The sequence below is a fragment of the Lynx canadensis genome, chromosome A1, assembly GCF_007474595.2.
Source record: "Lynx canadensis isolate LIC74 chromosome A1, mLynCan4.pri.v2, whole genome shotgun sequence".
Classification (NCBI taxonomy): domain Eukaryota; kingdom Metazoa; phylum Chordata; class Mammalia; order Carnivora; family Felidae; genus Lynx; species Lynx canadensis.
In genome coordinates, this window is record NC_044303.2 from 111,143,757 (window position 1) to 111,159,566 (window position 15,810).

Here is a 15,810-nt window from a genome sequence, read left to right on the forward strand (position 1 = left end):
AAAACAGGTGATAGAAGTAAGAGTTTTAAAACTAAGTTGAAAGGAGCCTGGGTAGCTCAGTGGGTTAAGCATCCAGCTTCGCTCAGGTCATGATCTCACGGCTCATGGGCTTGAGTCCCTCACTGGGCTCTGTGCTGACAGCTCAGAGCCTGGAGCCTACTTCAAATTCTGTGTCTCCCTCTCTCACTGCCCCTCCCCTGCTCATACTCTGTCTCTCTCTCTGTGTCTCTCTCTCAAATATAAATAAATATTTTTAAAAAATTAATCATTTAAAAATAAGTCGAACATAAGAAATCTTTATATGGTTGTAAATAGAAGATGTTTTTAACCAAAATATTAATGATAGAATTTGAATAAAATTCATTTGCATCATAATTTTCATTCTTCCTTTTTAAAAAGGCAAAGAATAATAATAATTGGTAACTTTTATTGATGTTTACTGTGTGCCACACAACACTCCACCTAGCTTTTTCCTATTATTTGATCCCAGCAACAACCCTACAAGGTATATATTATTACTCCCATTGCACAGATAAAGAGACTGAGGCCCAGAGAAATCAATTTGTCTAAGATCTAATAAATAAAAGTGTAATTAAAATCCAGAAAAACCAAGGTAATTGAATATAATATTACCTTTTCATTTGTTTGTTCATACAAATATGCATGTTTAAAGTGATTCACAAAAAAAAAGTTGTAAAGATCTGCTATACAACAATAAGAATATAGCTAATGTATAGCTATACTATACATTTTGAAATTTGGTAAGAGGGTAGATTTCATATTATGCATTTTTTACTGTAATAAAAATATATTGAGTCACAAAGCAAAACTGAATTCATTATCCACTTTATGATGCAGGAATACCCGTACCCTTACAACTGCAACTAGTTAAAAATATATACTTATTTTAGAGTGTAACAGTAATCTGTCAATAAAATTTATTAAGAAAAATGTTAAAAAGTCTGCCCAAGTCATAGCCTATTAGAGGCAGACTAAATTAGTCCTTCTCTGAATAATATAACCAGAAAATTTAAATCTATGCCCTAGTTTGGAAAATGTAAAATATGATACTTTGAGAAACAGACTGGCAGTTTCATTAAAAATCAAACATACACATACCTTAAACCCACCCACCATTTCAGTCTTAGATATTTACTCAAGAGAATAAAACTATACATCTACACAAAGACATATACATGAATGTTCATAGCAATTTTATTTGTAACAGCCAAAAATAGGAAACAACCCAAAACAAGGGAATAGATTAATAATTGCTACAGATCCATACAATGGACTACTACTCAGCAATAAAAAGGAATCAACTACTGATACACACAAAGCCATGAATGAATCTCTAAACCATAATGCTGAGTTGAAGAGTACATACTATGTAATTCCATGTATATATATTCTAGAAAATGTGAACTAATCTACAGTGACAGAAAGCAACTCAGAGGTTGTCTGGGAACTGAAATGATGGGAAAGATAGATTGTAAAAGGACAAGAGGACATTTTGTAGGGTGATGGCAATGTTAGATATCTTGATTGTGGTGGTGGTTTCATAGGTGTATACACCTATCAAAACTCATCAAATTGCAAATTTTAAGTATGTGTAGTTTACTGTATATAAATTATGTCACAATAAAGTTGCTTACAAAATTTAAATCTAGGAAATGATACATGCTTTGCCCAAATATTAAGATGTATTTTAAAGTTGCAATAGTCGGGGCACCTGACTGGCTCAGTCAGTGGAACATGTTACTCTCGATCTCAGGGTTCTGAGTTAAAGTCATATGTTGAGTATAGAGATTACTTAAAAATAAAACCTAAAATAAAATAAAAGTGGGAAGGAGTAATTAAAAACAAAAATAAAGTTACAATAATCAATTAAACTGGTACTTACACTAGACTAAAGAAAGAAATCAATGAAATAGAAACAGACCCAAGCATGTATAAGTATTTTGTCTATGATAAATGTGGCAAACCAAGTCACAGGATTATTCAAGTTGAAGAAAAATATTTACAACATATATGATAAAGACTAATATGCTTATTACTTCACAAATCTATATGAAAAAAGATGGTCTAATTGACAAATAGTTTAATCATTCTTAAATATTGTTTATATTATTTCTATAGATTTATATTATATATTATATATTAATAATTTTTCATTATTATGGCCAATTTATATTGTATTATATTAATAATAAAGGTAATATATTCAACCTTTCCTGTAATCATATAACTGCAACTAAAAAAAAGATGCTATTTTAAACTTATTAAATTGGCAAATATTTTGTAATGCCTGGCTGGCTCAGTCAGTGGAGTATGTGACCCCTGATCTTGAGGTTATGAGTTTGAGCGCCACATTGAATATAGGCGTTACTTTTGAAAAATAGGCAAATAGGAGAATGTGGGTGTCTCAGTCAGTCGAGCATCAGACTCTTGATTTTGGCTCAGGTCATGATCCCAGGGTTGTGGGATCGATCCCCATGTCAGGCTCCACACTGGGTATGGAACCTGCTTAAGATTCTCTCTCCCTCTCTCTTTGCCCCTCCCCTGCTCATGCTCTCTCTCTCTTAAAATAATAAATAAACATTTTTTAAACAATAAAAAATAGGCAAATATTTTAAAAACTGTAATATCCAATGTTAGATTGAGAGTGGGAATTTATATCCAATGCTGCTTGGGAGTACTTGAGTATAAATCAGTAAAACCTTTCTGGGGGAAAATATAGAACAATATATCAAAACTTCTGAAAAATGCGGCGCTTGGGTGGCTCAGTCGGTTAAGCAGCCGATCTCAGCTCGGGTCATGATCTCATGTTTCATGGATTCGAGCCCTACATCAGGCTCTGTGCTGACAGCTCAGAGCCTGGAGCCTGCTTTGGATTCTGTGTCTCCTTCTCTCTCTGTCCCCCCCACCCCCCCACTCATGCTCTGTCTCTGACTGAGTCTCTCCCTCAAAAATAAACATTAAAAAAAATCTTTTTTTTTTTAATTCTGAAAAAGTGTAAACCCTGTGGCCCGCTAATCATAATTCTAGGAATTTATCCTAAAAAAATAATAAAATAAGTTCAAAAAGACATATTTAAAAGATGTTCACTAGGCTGCCTGGGTGGCTTAGTCATGTGAGCATCTGACTGTTAATTTTGGCTCAAGTTATGATCTCATGGTTTCAGGGGAATCCAGCCCCACACTGGGCTCTGTGCTGATGGTGGGAAGCCCGCTTGGGTTTTTTCTCTCCCTCTCTCTGCCTCTCCCCTGCTCATACTTTCTTGCTCTCAAAATAAATAAAGATTTCAAAATTAATTAATTAATTCAATAAAAGACATTCACTAAAGCATCTTTACCAATAGTGACAGAGAAAACCTGAAAACAAATGTTCAAAATTGTAGGATCAGTTAAACAAACTATATTATAGTCATACAGTGGAATACCATGTAACCATTGAAAATTATGATAAAGTTCCATATTTACTGAGATGGTTACATAACAAACAGGTCACACAACACTGTGTGAAGTATGACATCTTTTAAAAAGCATAAATTTCTATGCACGTATTTGGTTGACAAAAGCCTAGAAGTATATAAATCAAAATATCAACAGTAATTTTTCCAGATTGTGGGAAAACCTTAACTTCTCCTTTTTGTTTATCATGTATTTTCTACTTTTTCTATAATCATTACATATTCTTTGTAGAATTAAAACTATGATATATAAAATAAATTCAATTGAAAATGTAGTAAATAAATCTGATTCTTACGAAATTCTAGTTCTCTCCAGATACCAATGAAATCATTTTTTCCTTTAAGAATAGTCTTTAGATGTTACATATCATACGGTTAGTAAGTTTACCTAAATAGCAAAAGCAACAATTAATATTAACATTTGTTGATAGTTTATCAAAGGCCCTGTGCTCAGAACATTTTCACCATTACCTCATTTAATTCTGCGGCCCCAGAAAATGAAGACTGTTAAAGCTGTTTTATAGCCCAGTAAACTGGGGCACAGAGATTAAGTGACTTTCCCAAGGTTACAGAGCTAATTAGTGACACAGCTGAGTTTTAGTCTATGTGATTCCAGAGCCCCTTCTGATAAACACTACACCATATTTGCTTTGAAATTTAGGTAACCACTTTTTTTAAAGGGCTATACATCAGAAATAAGATACCTCACTTGACCTGGGAAAGGAAATTGGCTGGATAGAAAAAATAAACAGAAGCAGATTTAACTTTCCACAGTAAATTCTCTAACTTTTTGAATTTTGTACTGAGTATATTGGCATATTTATTACTGAGTTTAAAATAAAATTTAAATTTTAAAATAATTAGAAAGTGCTATACAGTATAATGTTTTTGTTTTCTTTAAATTCAGGGTGAATTTATAAAATTAAAACTGCAGAGCTGCCAATGCCTTGTAGATATCTTACGATACCAGTGTACAAGGAACAGATCCCTAACTTCGGTAGACTGGCTGTTAAAAGGTGGTGATAAACACTGCAAGTCCTTTGAATTTTTCCAGTTTATCCCTAATTATCATTAAAATTGGGATAAACTAAAAATAATGGACAGGATTATCCTAGGGAGCTTTCAGTTTTATAGTCTATGAATTTTAATTTCTCTGGACTAAAGACATAAAGACAGAGGAATATAGTAACTGTTAACAGTCAACATTACGAATCCTTTTGGAATTTCATTAAAGTAATATCCTAAAACTGTATTATAATTTATGCAAATTTCCCCAAAATATGTCCTTAATTCTTAACCTACATGAACTATATCTGCCAACAATCCATTTAGCTTTGGGTATTTTTTTCTTGCATTTTTGGGGTGTTGAACTTGAGGAAGGACCACCCCAGCAAAAATGGGACTTTTGGAAAAGATATTCTGTAAATGAGGTGTCAAATTGCCTGGAAAGAAAAAAAATATGAATATAAGAAAACAAGGAAATTAATCTAAAATTAAAATAAATTGCTATGTGACTTGCATTAAATTACTAAAAAGGGAGAATAACAATTATGTTAATTTTTTAAGGTTGAAGAAGGCACTATCTGAATACAGCATAAAAGTTCATAAGTTTCCCCAGTAATCTGTTGATAGCAGGTAAGCAGTAGAAAATTTAAAACCACCAGGTTCGTTTTCATTTCCCAAATTATAAGACATAATATATGATGCTGTCAAGAAAAGCACAAACTTTTACATATTTCCATATGGGCATCTAAATAGCTTAACTAACAAGTGTTCGTCAGCAAAGCCTTACTTAAAACAGCTAAAATATCTAAATTATTTAGAAATAGCAATATTGCAAAGAAGAAACAAGGCTATGGAGTAGTAGTAGAATGGAAAGAACTATAAACAGCAGTGGAGAAAGCTAAGTTCTAGCGCCAGTTTTGCTATAACTAGGGCTGTGACCTTGGGCAAATCTCTTTCCTTTCTATGCTTCAGTTTCCTTATCTGTAAAAGGACAAAAGTAATCCTATCATCTCTAGGGTTTTTTTTTCTAACATTAATCTAATAACGAGAACTTTAAAGATGACCCAAAAAAGTATGATGCTCTAAGACTCTGAACTAAATCTTTAATTAATATTTATCCAGATTTCATGATTTTTATGGTTGCTCACAGTATCTTCTTCATGATCTGTAATTACATGTTTATGTATAGCCTCTCTACCACAAAAGGGGCTCCTCAAACTCCTCATTCAGAAATATATAAAAAAACAAATCATTGAAACTCCATGAGCAAGGCTAAACATCAAAATGTTTGGATAGTCAAGGCAGATCATCATAATTCAGCTCTCATCAAGTGTATTTTTAATTACTTTTTTAATTTAATAAAAATTTAATGTTTATTTATTTTTGAGAGAGAGGCAGAGACAGAGTGCGAGCAGGGGAAGGACAGAGAGAGAGAAAGACACAGAATCTGAAGCAGGCTCCAAGTTCTGAGCCATCAGGCACAGAGCCCACCACAGGGCTTGAACTCACAAATTGTGAGATCATGACCTGAGCTGAAGTCGGACGCTTAACCAACTGAGCCACACAGGCACCCCTCAGCAAATGTATTTTTGAATAAGTTATTTAGGTACCTGGTTATTTATTGTGGCTAAAAAAAAAAAAAAGAAAATTCTCAGTAACTTTCTATCTCCAACTACTTTAAAAGATATCTAAATCAACTCTATTATTTAAAAGTCCTCTTTCAGAGATGCAAATATTTGTAGAAGCCAAAACTTTAGAACAACTTTCAGACAATTTGAAGTAGTTTCCTACTGTACTATTTTTCTTACTATCAATCATTAGCAAATGTCTTAGCTACTTACATCCTAGCAAAGAAAATATTATTTACAAAAACAGAGAATTTTCTACTTTCTTTATCAGCCCAAGGCATCCACTTGCTGCCATCTACCAAAACAATATGCTTCCCTGTTCTTATAAAGAAAAAACTGAATCTGAATATCAAGCAGACGTGATCTGGCAATATCTATTTCAGGCATGTAACAGTATATTTCAGTAGTACCTACCTACTTTTAAAACAATTTTATGAAGTAAATCCAAATCAGAGCTGCTAGGAAGATAGGGATTTCCAGTGGCCATCTCAATGATCATACAACCTAAAGCCCAGATATCTACAGGTCTGGAACAACAAGAATAAATTGCTTTTTCATGGAGAAATACATACCTTTTCTAAAAAAAATTTTTAAATAAAGTTGCAGCCAAAGAAAAAAGAATAGTTAAATGGTATCACTTATAAATTTTCACCTTAGTATCATAACCCAACTTTAGGATATATATAAACACTATCACATTTTATTAATAATATTAAATAGCTTATATTTAAATCACATGAGAAGCCATGTAGTAGTCCAGATGAAAAGTAACTATAATTCTAAAATTGTTTCAAATACTTATATAAGGACATTATGATAAATGGTTTATTAATTAGAATAATTGAATACCAAAATCATCGTTTTTTAAGGAATATAAAAAATCTTAAATATTTTACCATTTACATTTACTTATCTTAAGGTGTTGTGAGTCATTCATAATTCCAACATTTTCCCATTAATCAGTTTTTCTTTTAAGTTTACTTATTTATTTTGAGCGAGTGTAAGCAGGGAGAGGGGGCAGAGACAGAGAGAGAGTCCCAAGCAGGGGCTAGGGGCTCCATCCCACAAACTGTCATGACCTGAGCTAAGATTAAGAGTTGGACATTTAACCAACTGAGCCACCCAGGCGCCCGCGACATAACCAGTTTTTAAAAGATAGTTTATATTACTAAGACTTTTAAACAGATAAAAAGCAGCCCTATCTCACATTCAGAAGAAATATAAACACTACAGTGAGGGGGTACCTGGGTGGCTCAGTTGGCTAAGCATCCGACTTCAGCTCAGGTCATGATCTCGTGGTCTGTGAGTTCGAGCCCTGCATCGGGCTCTGTGCTGACAGCTCAGAGCCTGGAGCCTGCTTTGGATTCTGTGTCTCCCTCTCTTGCTCTGCCCCTCCTCCACTCATGCTCTGTCTCTCTCTCTCTGTCTCAAAACTAAAATAATAATAATAATAATAATAATAATTTAAAAAAATGCTACAGTAAGATATATCTTTCTCTAATCCAATTGATAAAAATTATAAGATTCAGTAACTGCTGTATCGGTGAAGCTATGGAAAATGAATACTCCCATGTACTGTTTTGGGAGTGTAAACTATACTTATTTGAAGGGAAAATTGGCAAAAGTTATCAAAATAAAAAATGTACATACTTTTGGGGCACCTGGGTGGCTCAGCTGGTTAAGCAACTCACTCTCAATTTTGGCTCAGGTCTTGATTGCATGGTTGTGAGATCAAGCCCTGCATTGAGCTCTGCACTGGGCGTGGAGTCTACTTGAGATTCTCATTCTCCTTCTACCCCCCCACCCCAACTCCTGCTCATTCTCTCTCTCTCTCTCCCCTTCTCAAAAAAAGGAAAAAAAATGTACATACTTTTGACCAACTTTATTCCTAGGAATTTATACAAAGATCTGCCCACCCTTGAACACAAAGATATGATAAAAGATAAATAATAAGCACTATTTGTGGTAGAAAAAAAAATGGAAACAACCTAAACATCCATCAACAGAAGAAAGGCTATGTAAAATTTTGTATAATACACAACAAAATATTATTCACCTGTTTAAAAAGATAAGGTATATGATAATATAAAGTGATTCTGGGGTGCCTGGGTGGCTCAGTCAGTTAAGGATCCGACTATATATTTCAGCTTAGGTCATGATCTCACAACTCATGGAATCAAGCCCTGAGCCACTGCTTGGGATTCTCTCTCCTCTCTCTGCCCTTCCCCCTGCTCATATGCTTGCTCGCTTGCTCTCTCTCAAAATGAATATTTTAAAAAAAAATTTTAATAAAAATTAAACAAAAATAAAGTGATCTCCAGGAGGGGCCCCTGAGTGGCTCAGGGGAAAGAGCATGCAACTCTTCATCTCAGGGTCATGACTTCAAGCCCCATGCTGGGTGAACAGATTACTTAAATAAATATTTTTTAAAAAATTCTTAAGTGATCTCCAAGATAAACTCTCAAGTGAAAAAAAGCAAAATTCAGTAAAGAAATCCTGGAAGATCTATATAAATGGAGAAATATTGTATATTCATGAACAGGAAGACTCAATATTGTCAAAATGTCAGTTCTTCCCAACTTGATCTATAGATTCGGTGCAATCCCAGTCAAAATCCAATTTGGATACCAACAAACTGATTCTAAAGTTTATACTGTTGGGATACTTGGGTGGCTCAGTCAGTTGAGCCTCCAACTTCAGTTCAGGTCATTATCTCGTGGTTCGTGAGTTCGAGCCCCATGTTGGGCTCTGTGCTGACAGCTCAGAGACTGAAGCCTGCTTTGGATTCTATGTCTCCCTCTCTCTCTGCCCCTCTGCCACTCACGCATGCGTGTTCTCTGTCTCTCTCTCTCTTTCTCAAAAATAAATAAATATTTAAAAAATTTAAGTAATATTTAAATTTATATTGTTTATACATAGTTTAAAAAGAGACACCATGCTCAAAATTGAGTCACTTGTGCTAAGCCCACATCACCAAACTGAAGCTTAATACTTAACTTAATTTGCTTCAACTTATCCCAGAAATGGGATATTAAACTAGTCAGTCTGGAATTACCTGATCAGCACTCCTCAATGCTGCCTGAGTTTCTGCCAGACAGAACCCTGCCATTCTCTAAAGGAAGGTGAAAAATAATCTATTCTTTACTAGTAACTTCCTTGCCTTGCTCTCTTTTGCCTATGTAAGTCTTTCTATTTTGTACAGCCCTTTGGGGTGCCTTTCTATCTGCTAGATGGAATGCTGCCTGATTCACAAATTGTTGAATAGAGCCATTGAGATTTTTTTAATGTTTTTTTAAATTTATTCTTGAGAGAGAGAGAGAGAGAGAGAGAGACAGACAGAGCATGAGCGAGGGAGGGGCACAGAGAGAGCGGGACCCAGAATCCAAAGCAGGCTCCAGGCTCTGAGCTATCAGCACAGAGCCTGACGCAGGGCTTGAACCCACAAGCGTTGATATCATGACCTGAGCCAAAGTCAGATGCTCAACCGACTGAGCCACCCAGGCACTCCGAGCCATTAAGATCTTTAACTTTTACTCAGCTGAATTTTGGTTTTTAACAATATGGTAAGGCAATAGACCAGAAGAGCCAACACAATGTTGAAGAAGAACAAAGTCAGAGGAAAGATACCCCTTAACTTCAAGACATGTTATAAAGCTACAATAATCAAGACACTGGTATTGGTGAAAGAATAAACAGATGAAGAGAACAGAATAGAGTCCAGAACTAGACTCACAAGAATAACTAAACTTTGACAGAGGAGAAAAGATGATTTAAACTGACAAAGGAGAAAGGACAATCCAGTAGAGAAAGGAAAATCTTCAACAAATGATACTAGAACAACTAGACATCCGTATATGGGGGGAAAAAAGAAGCTAGACACAGATCTTAACATTTTCACAAAAATTAACTCAGAATGGATCACATATATAAAAATTATATACAAAACTATAAAACTTCTAGACAATAATATAGGAAAAAATCTAGATGATCTTGGGTTAGGTGATGAGTGTTTTTTTTTAAGATTTTTTAAATGTTTTTTATTATTTTTGAGAAAGAGAGATATAGCATGACCGGGGGGGAGTGGGTGGGGGGGCAAAGAGAGAGGGAGACACAGAATCCAAAGCCGTCTCCAGGCTCCAAGCTGTCAGCACAGAGCCCGATGTGGAACTTGAACTCAGGACTGTGAGATCATGACCTGATCTGAAGTCAGACGCTTAACTAACTGAGCCACCCAAGGTGCCCCTGAACTGTACAATTTAAATGAGTGAATTTTATGGTATGTGACTCATATCTCAAAAAAAATGTAACAAAAATGTAGATTAAACTAAGTAGATGCACTTATGGAAGTAGATAAAACTATAAAGAAATACAAGGAACTGAATATAATAAAAATCAACAAGATGGTTACTTTTGGGATAAGGGAGAGTGATAAAATTGGAACAGGGAACATGGAGGGCCTTCAGGGGGGCAGAAAAATTCTATTTTTTTATTCAAGTGTAATTAATATATATTAGTTTCAAGTGTATAATGTGATTCAACAATCCTATACACTATACACTACTCATTGCTCATCATAAGTGTTTCTTAATCCCCTTCACCTATTTCAACCAACCCTTAACTCCAAAACTCTATTTTTTGATCTGTTGCTAAGACTGTATTTTTGTTGTGCTGGATTTTTTGTATCTCTGTGTTGTTTCACAATAAAACGATTTTTTTTTTAAAGATGCACTAGTAAATTTATTTCAGACATAACGTGAAGTCCCATAGAAGCCAAATTTACCACGTACAAGTCACCAATTTTGGCTCTGTGGAATACAAGAGATTATACCTGTTCTCAAGGAACTTATCTTTCAGCAGGAAGCATTTTTTTTAATTTTTTTTTTTTAATGTTTAGTTATTTTTGAGACAGAGAGAGACAGAGCATGGACGGGGGAGGGGCAGAGAGAGAGGGAGGCACAGAATCCGAACCAGGCTCCAGGCTCTGAGCTATCAGCCCAGAGCCCGACGTGGGGCTCGAAGTCACGGACCTCAAGATCGTGACCTGAGTTGAAGTCGGACGCTTAACCAACTGAGCCACCCAGTCGCCCCAGGAAGCATTTTTTTTTTTTAAAAGCTAGAACTAGATCATATTAGTATTAACTGGCACAAAATTTACACACAATGAACAAGAAGATTTAGAAGGGGATATGATTTGGGGGCAAGGGTTAGGAATAGCAGGTGCATGAGAAAAGGAATTTAAGATATCATGAAGAGAGGGTAAAACTGGGACACAGATCTTATGGGGCTACACTTATTGAGTATTTATTATATTTTAATCTTTTTCATTCATTTAGTCATTTGATTCTCACCACAAACCTATGAAGCTTGTCCTATTATTATTTCCATTATACAGATAAAGTAACTGAGGCACAGAGATGGTGTACATAGGGATCAGTGGGAAGTATAGTTGAAAAGGTACTTAGGGGTGCCTGGGTGGCTCAGTCGGTTAGAGACTTCGGCTCAGGTCATGATCTCACAGTTTGTGTATATGAGCCCCACGTCAGGCTCTGTGCTGACAGCTCAGAGCCTAGAGCCTGCTTCAGATTCTGTGTCTTCCTCTCTCTCTGCCCTTCCGCAGCTGTGCTCTGTCTCTCTCTGTCTCTCAAAAATAAATAAACATTAAAACAATTTTTTTTTAAAGAAAAGGTACTCAGGAATGACCTTGGGCCAGTTAGTTTACCTATGTTTTATATCCTTTTATTTTAAATGGGGATGATGAGGAGGATGGGCAAAATGGGTGAAGGGTAGTAGGAGATACAGACTTCCAGTTACAAAATGATTAAGTCACAGGAATAAAAGGCACAGCATAAGGAATATAGTCAATAGATATTATGATAGTATTTTAAGGTGACAAATGGTAGTTACATTTGTACTGAGCATAGCATAATGTAAACAGATATTGAATTGTTGTATTGTACACATCAAACTAATGTAGTATTGTGTATCAACTATTTTCTTTCTTTTTTTTTTTTAAGATTTTATTTTAAGTAATGTCTACACCCTACACGGGACTTGAACTCACAACCCTGGGATCAAAAGTCACATGGTCCACAGGCTGAGCTAGCCAGATGCCCTTCAACTACAGTCAAATAAAAAATATTTTATTTTTTTTTTAATTTTTTTTTCAACGTTTATTTATTTTCGGGACAGAGAGAGACAGAGCATGAACAGGGGAGGGGCAGAGAGAGAGGGAGACACAGAATCGGAAACAGGCTCCAGGCTCTGAACCATCAGCCCAGAGCCCGACACGGGGCTCGAACTCGCGGACCGCGAGATCGTGACCTGGCTGAAGTCGGATGCTTAACCGACTGCGCCACCCAGGTGCCCCTAAAAAATATTTTAAATAAAATATCCATATTATCATTTATAAAAATTTTTAAAAATAAAATAAAACAAAATGGGGATGATAACAGCAGCACCTTATCACAGAGTCATTGAGGAAATAAAATTGTTTAATGCATGTAAAGCATTTAGAACAGTTCCTGGCCACGAAGTAAATACTCATTAAAGTTAGATATTATTGTAAAAACAGAATAATGATTTCTAGAAAAGGTGTTTGAGAATTATCCATGCCCCCCACCCCACCGCCAGTTCTTGTATTAAGTTGGACTACTTGGTCCCTTTATGCACATCAAGATTTGTTATTTATATATTAGATTGCCATTTCATGTACTGTTTCTACTGTTTCACAAAAGACTGAGACAATGCTACTTTCTAAAGTATCTAGAACAGCACAATCTAAAAATTGTTTGCCAGACTTTGTAAAGAGGGTGCCATATTCTGGAAAATAGGAAACTTGGCAGTTCCTATGGTAATGCCAGCAGAGCAAGGTAAATGATTTTGAAATCTTTGCAGAATGTAGAGGTTAAAGAGAAACAGACGTCACTCTGCCATGGTGGGGGCACAGCTTAAAGCAAGCACGGATACAACCTGAGGGATGTCAGCACAGGTCACCTGGGGTTGGGGCCACTCAGCAGCAGAGGGCAAGCGTGGTAACACCATTATCTAGCAGGGCAGGTGCCTACGGGGTCTGTCTGTTCTTTTTAGAGGCATCCCTTTCTTATCTCCAACCCAGAAGCAGAAGGCAGAGAGTGTCAATAGTAGGGGTGACAGACACACAAAGGGAAAAAAAGAGATGGCCAGGAAAGGCCAGACAGGATCCCAAAATATACGTACTTTCCATAAGAGGTATCTTTTAATACTAATTCTGGAGCTCTATACCAGCGTGTGGCCACATAGTCCGTATAAATGTCCCCAGGAGCTGCTAGAGTTCGTGCAAAACCAAAATCACAGAGCTTAGTAATTCCTGACTGGGATACTAAAATATTCTCAGGTTTTATATCTCGATGAATGATCTAAAAAACAAACAGAAGATGCAATACATTAAAATGAGAATTCATTATCTAGAGGATCACTCAAAAATTATACAGAGATAATCTAGCTAATTAAGACAGTAAAGCTATTTTCTTACCGCAGGCAAAGGATTAACTGCACAATGCAAAAGCTAAATAAGTACATATTTTCAATTCTTGTCATCTCAAAATGAAATGAAGCCAAGAAAACAGATATAATACTAAAAAGGAAAATCACATTCCTAAAAAGAAAGGTAATCAAAAGAACATAATGAAAAACAGGTTAACTTTCCTTTAACCCTGTGCCATTCTAGATACAACTGCCCCTTCTCTCATTCCTTCACAGCTAAACCTCTTGAAGACATTATCTTTACTAAGTCTTTTTTTTCTCATCACTCATTTATTCCTTAAAGTAATATAACCTTAAAGTATATAAAGTAATATAATATAAAGTAATATAACCTTAAAGTAATATAACCTTAAAGTAATAATATAATATTCCTTAAAGTAATCATTCCTTATATAAGGAATATAAAATATTCCTTAATGTCATTTGTTCCCACATTCTATCAGACTGCCCCAATATGTATCTTACTTGACATATTAGATTAAAAATGTTGCCAACTATTCCTCCCTTCCTGATCTCTGGGACCTAAAATTCTCCCAGTCCCTTCCATTTCAGTGGCAGTTCCTCTTTCTCTATTTGTCTCTTAAATGTAGGATTCTGGTCCCAGGCTTTCTTTTCCCACACATCCTGTTCCCTGGGCAATGACATCTACTCATTGGTTTTTTTACCACTTTCGTCACCTATCATGGAGACACCATATTCTCTTGGCTTTCTTCCCACCTCTTGGCTGCTCCATCTCAATCTCATCTACACTTCTAGCTTTAGTAACAATGTACTGATAATTTCCAAATTCTATCTCTAACCAAGATATGTCTCCTGATTTCCACAAGGATTGGAAGTCCACAAGAAGTCTGACAAGGCTGACCCACACACAGCTCAAACTTAGCAAATCCAAAACTGAATGCTTCATTTTCTCCCCAAAACCTGTTTTCAACAGTCCTTTAGTTCCATGGATGGAACAAACATTGACCCCATATCTCAAGCCAGAAACCAAGATATTTTTCTCCTTCAGCTCCATTATATATTTTTGTCCCTAGTTCAAGTCCCCTCAACTCTGTCACCAAAATTACTACATTGCCAAATGGTCTCCCTGAATTCATTCTGATCCCCTCCAATCCACTGTCACAGTACTATTTTATTTTATTTTACTTTAGAGAGAGAGATCATGAGCAGGGGAGAGGAGCAGAGGGGTAAGGAATGAGGGAAGGAGAGAGGGAGAGAGAGAAAGGGAGATTGAGAGAGAGAGAGGGAGAGAGAATCTCAAGCAGGCTCTATGCTGCATGGGGCTTGAACCCACGACCCTGGGAACATGACCTGAGCCCAAATCAAGAGTCAGACACTCAATCAACTAAGCCATCCAGCTGCCCTCAGAGTACTATTTTAAAATCACATGTGTGGGCACCAAACTGGCTCAGTTGGAAGAGCATGTGATTCTTTTTTTTTTTATTATTTTTTATTTTTTTTTTCAACGTTTATTTATTTTTGGGACTGAGAGAGACAGAGCACTAACGGGGAAGGGGCAGAGAGAGAGGGAGACACAGAATCGGAAACAGGCTCCAGGCTCTGAGCCATCAGCCCAGAGCCCGACGCGGGGCTCGAACTCCCGGACCGCGAGATCGTGACCTGGCTGAAGTCGGACGCTTAACCGACTGCGCCACCCAGGCGCCCCGAGCATGTGATTCTTGATCTCAGGGTTATGGGTTCGAGCCCCACGCTGGGTGTAGTAATTACTAAAAAAAAAAACTTTAAAAAAATTACATGTGTGATCATGTCACTTCTCTGCTTAACATTCTTCAAGGATTTCCCATCCCATAGAACAAATTTGAAACTCCTTAAAATGGCTTATAATGCCTTCTAGAATTTGGCCCTCACTTCCCTAGCCTATACAATATTCATTTCCTAAGTTTTCAAGGTTTGTCTTATCTCTATGCACTTGCTGATGCTGTTCCAATTGCCTAGAACACTTTGCCTGGCCACCTATTTCCTTAGGTCATAGCTTATATATTTATATTAGTAATATAAATTTAGGTTAGTATTTAAGTAATCTCTACACCCAACCTGGGGCTTGAACTTACAACCCCGAGATTAAGAGTCACAGACTACACTGACTGAGCCAGCCAAGTGCCCCTATTTAATGGTATTCTTTATTTCTTTTTTTTTTTTTTTTAATTTTTTTTTTCAACGTGT

General features: G+C 36.1%; 1 protein-coding gene across 1 annotated transcript in view; it reads right to left on the reverse strand.

The window, feature by feature from the left end:
* Positions 1 to 15,810, reverse strand: part of CDKL3 (cyclin dependent kinase like 3) — a 91,691-nt gene that overhangs the window by 55,890 nt on the left and 19,991 nt on the right. The window contains exons 3-5 of the mRNA XM_032593839.1: positions 13,321 to 13,499; positions 6,520 to 6,632; positions 4,775 to 4,914 (exon numbers count right to left, since the gene is read on the reverse strand). Of these exons, the coding sequence (XP_032449730.1) occupies positions 4,775 to 4,914; positions 6,520 to 6,632; positions 13,321 to 13,499 (432 nt within the window). The remainder of the gene's footprint in view (positions 1 to 4,774; positions 4,915 to 6,519; positions 6,633 to 13,320; positions 13,500 to 15,810) is intronic.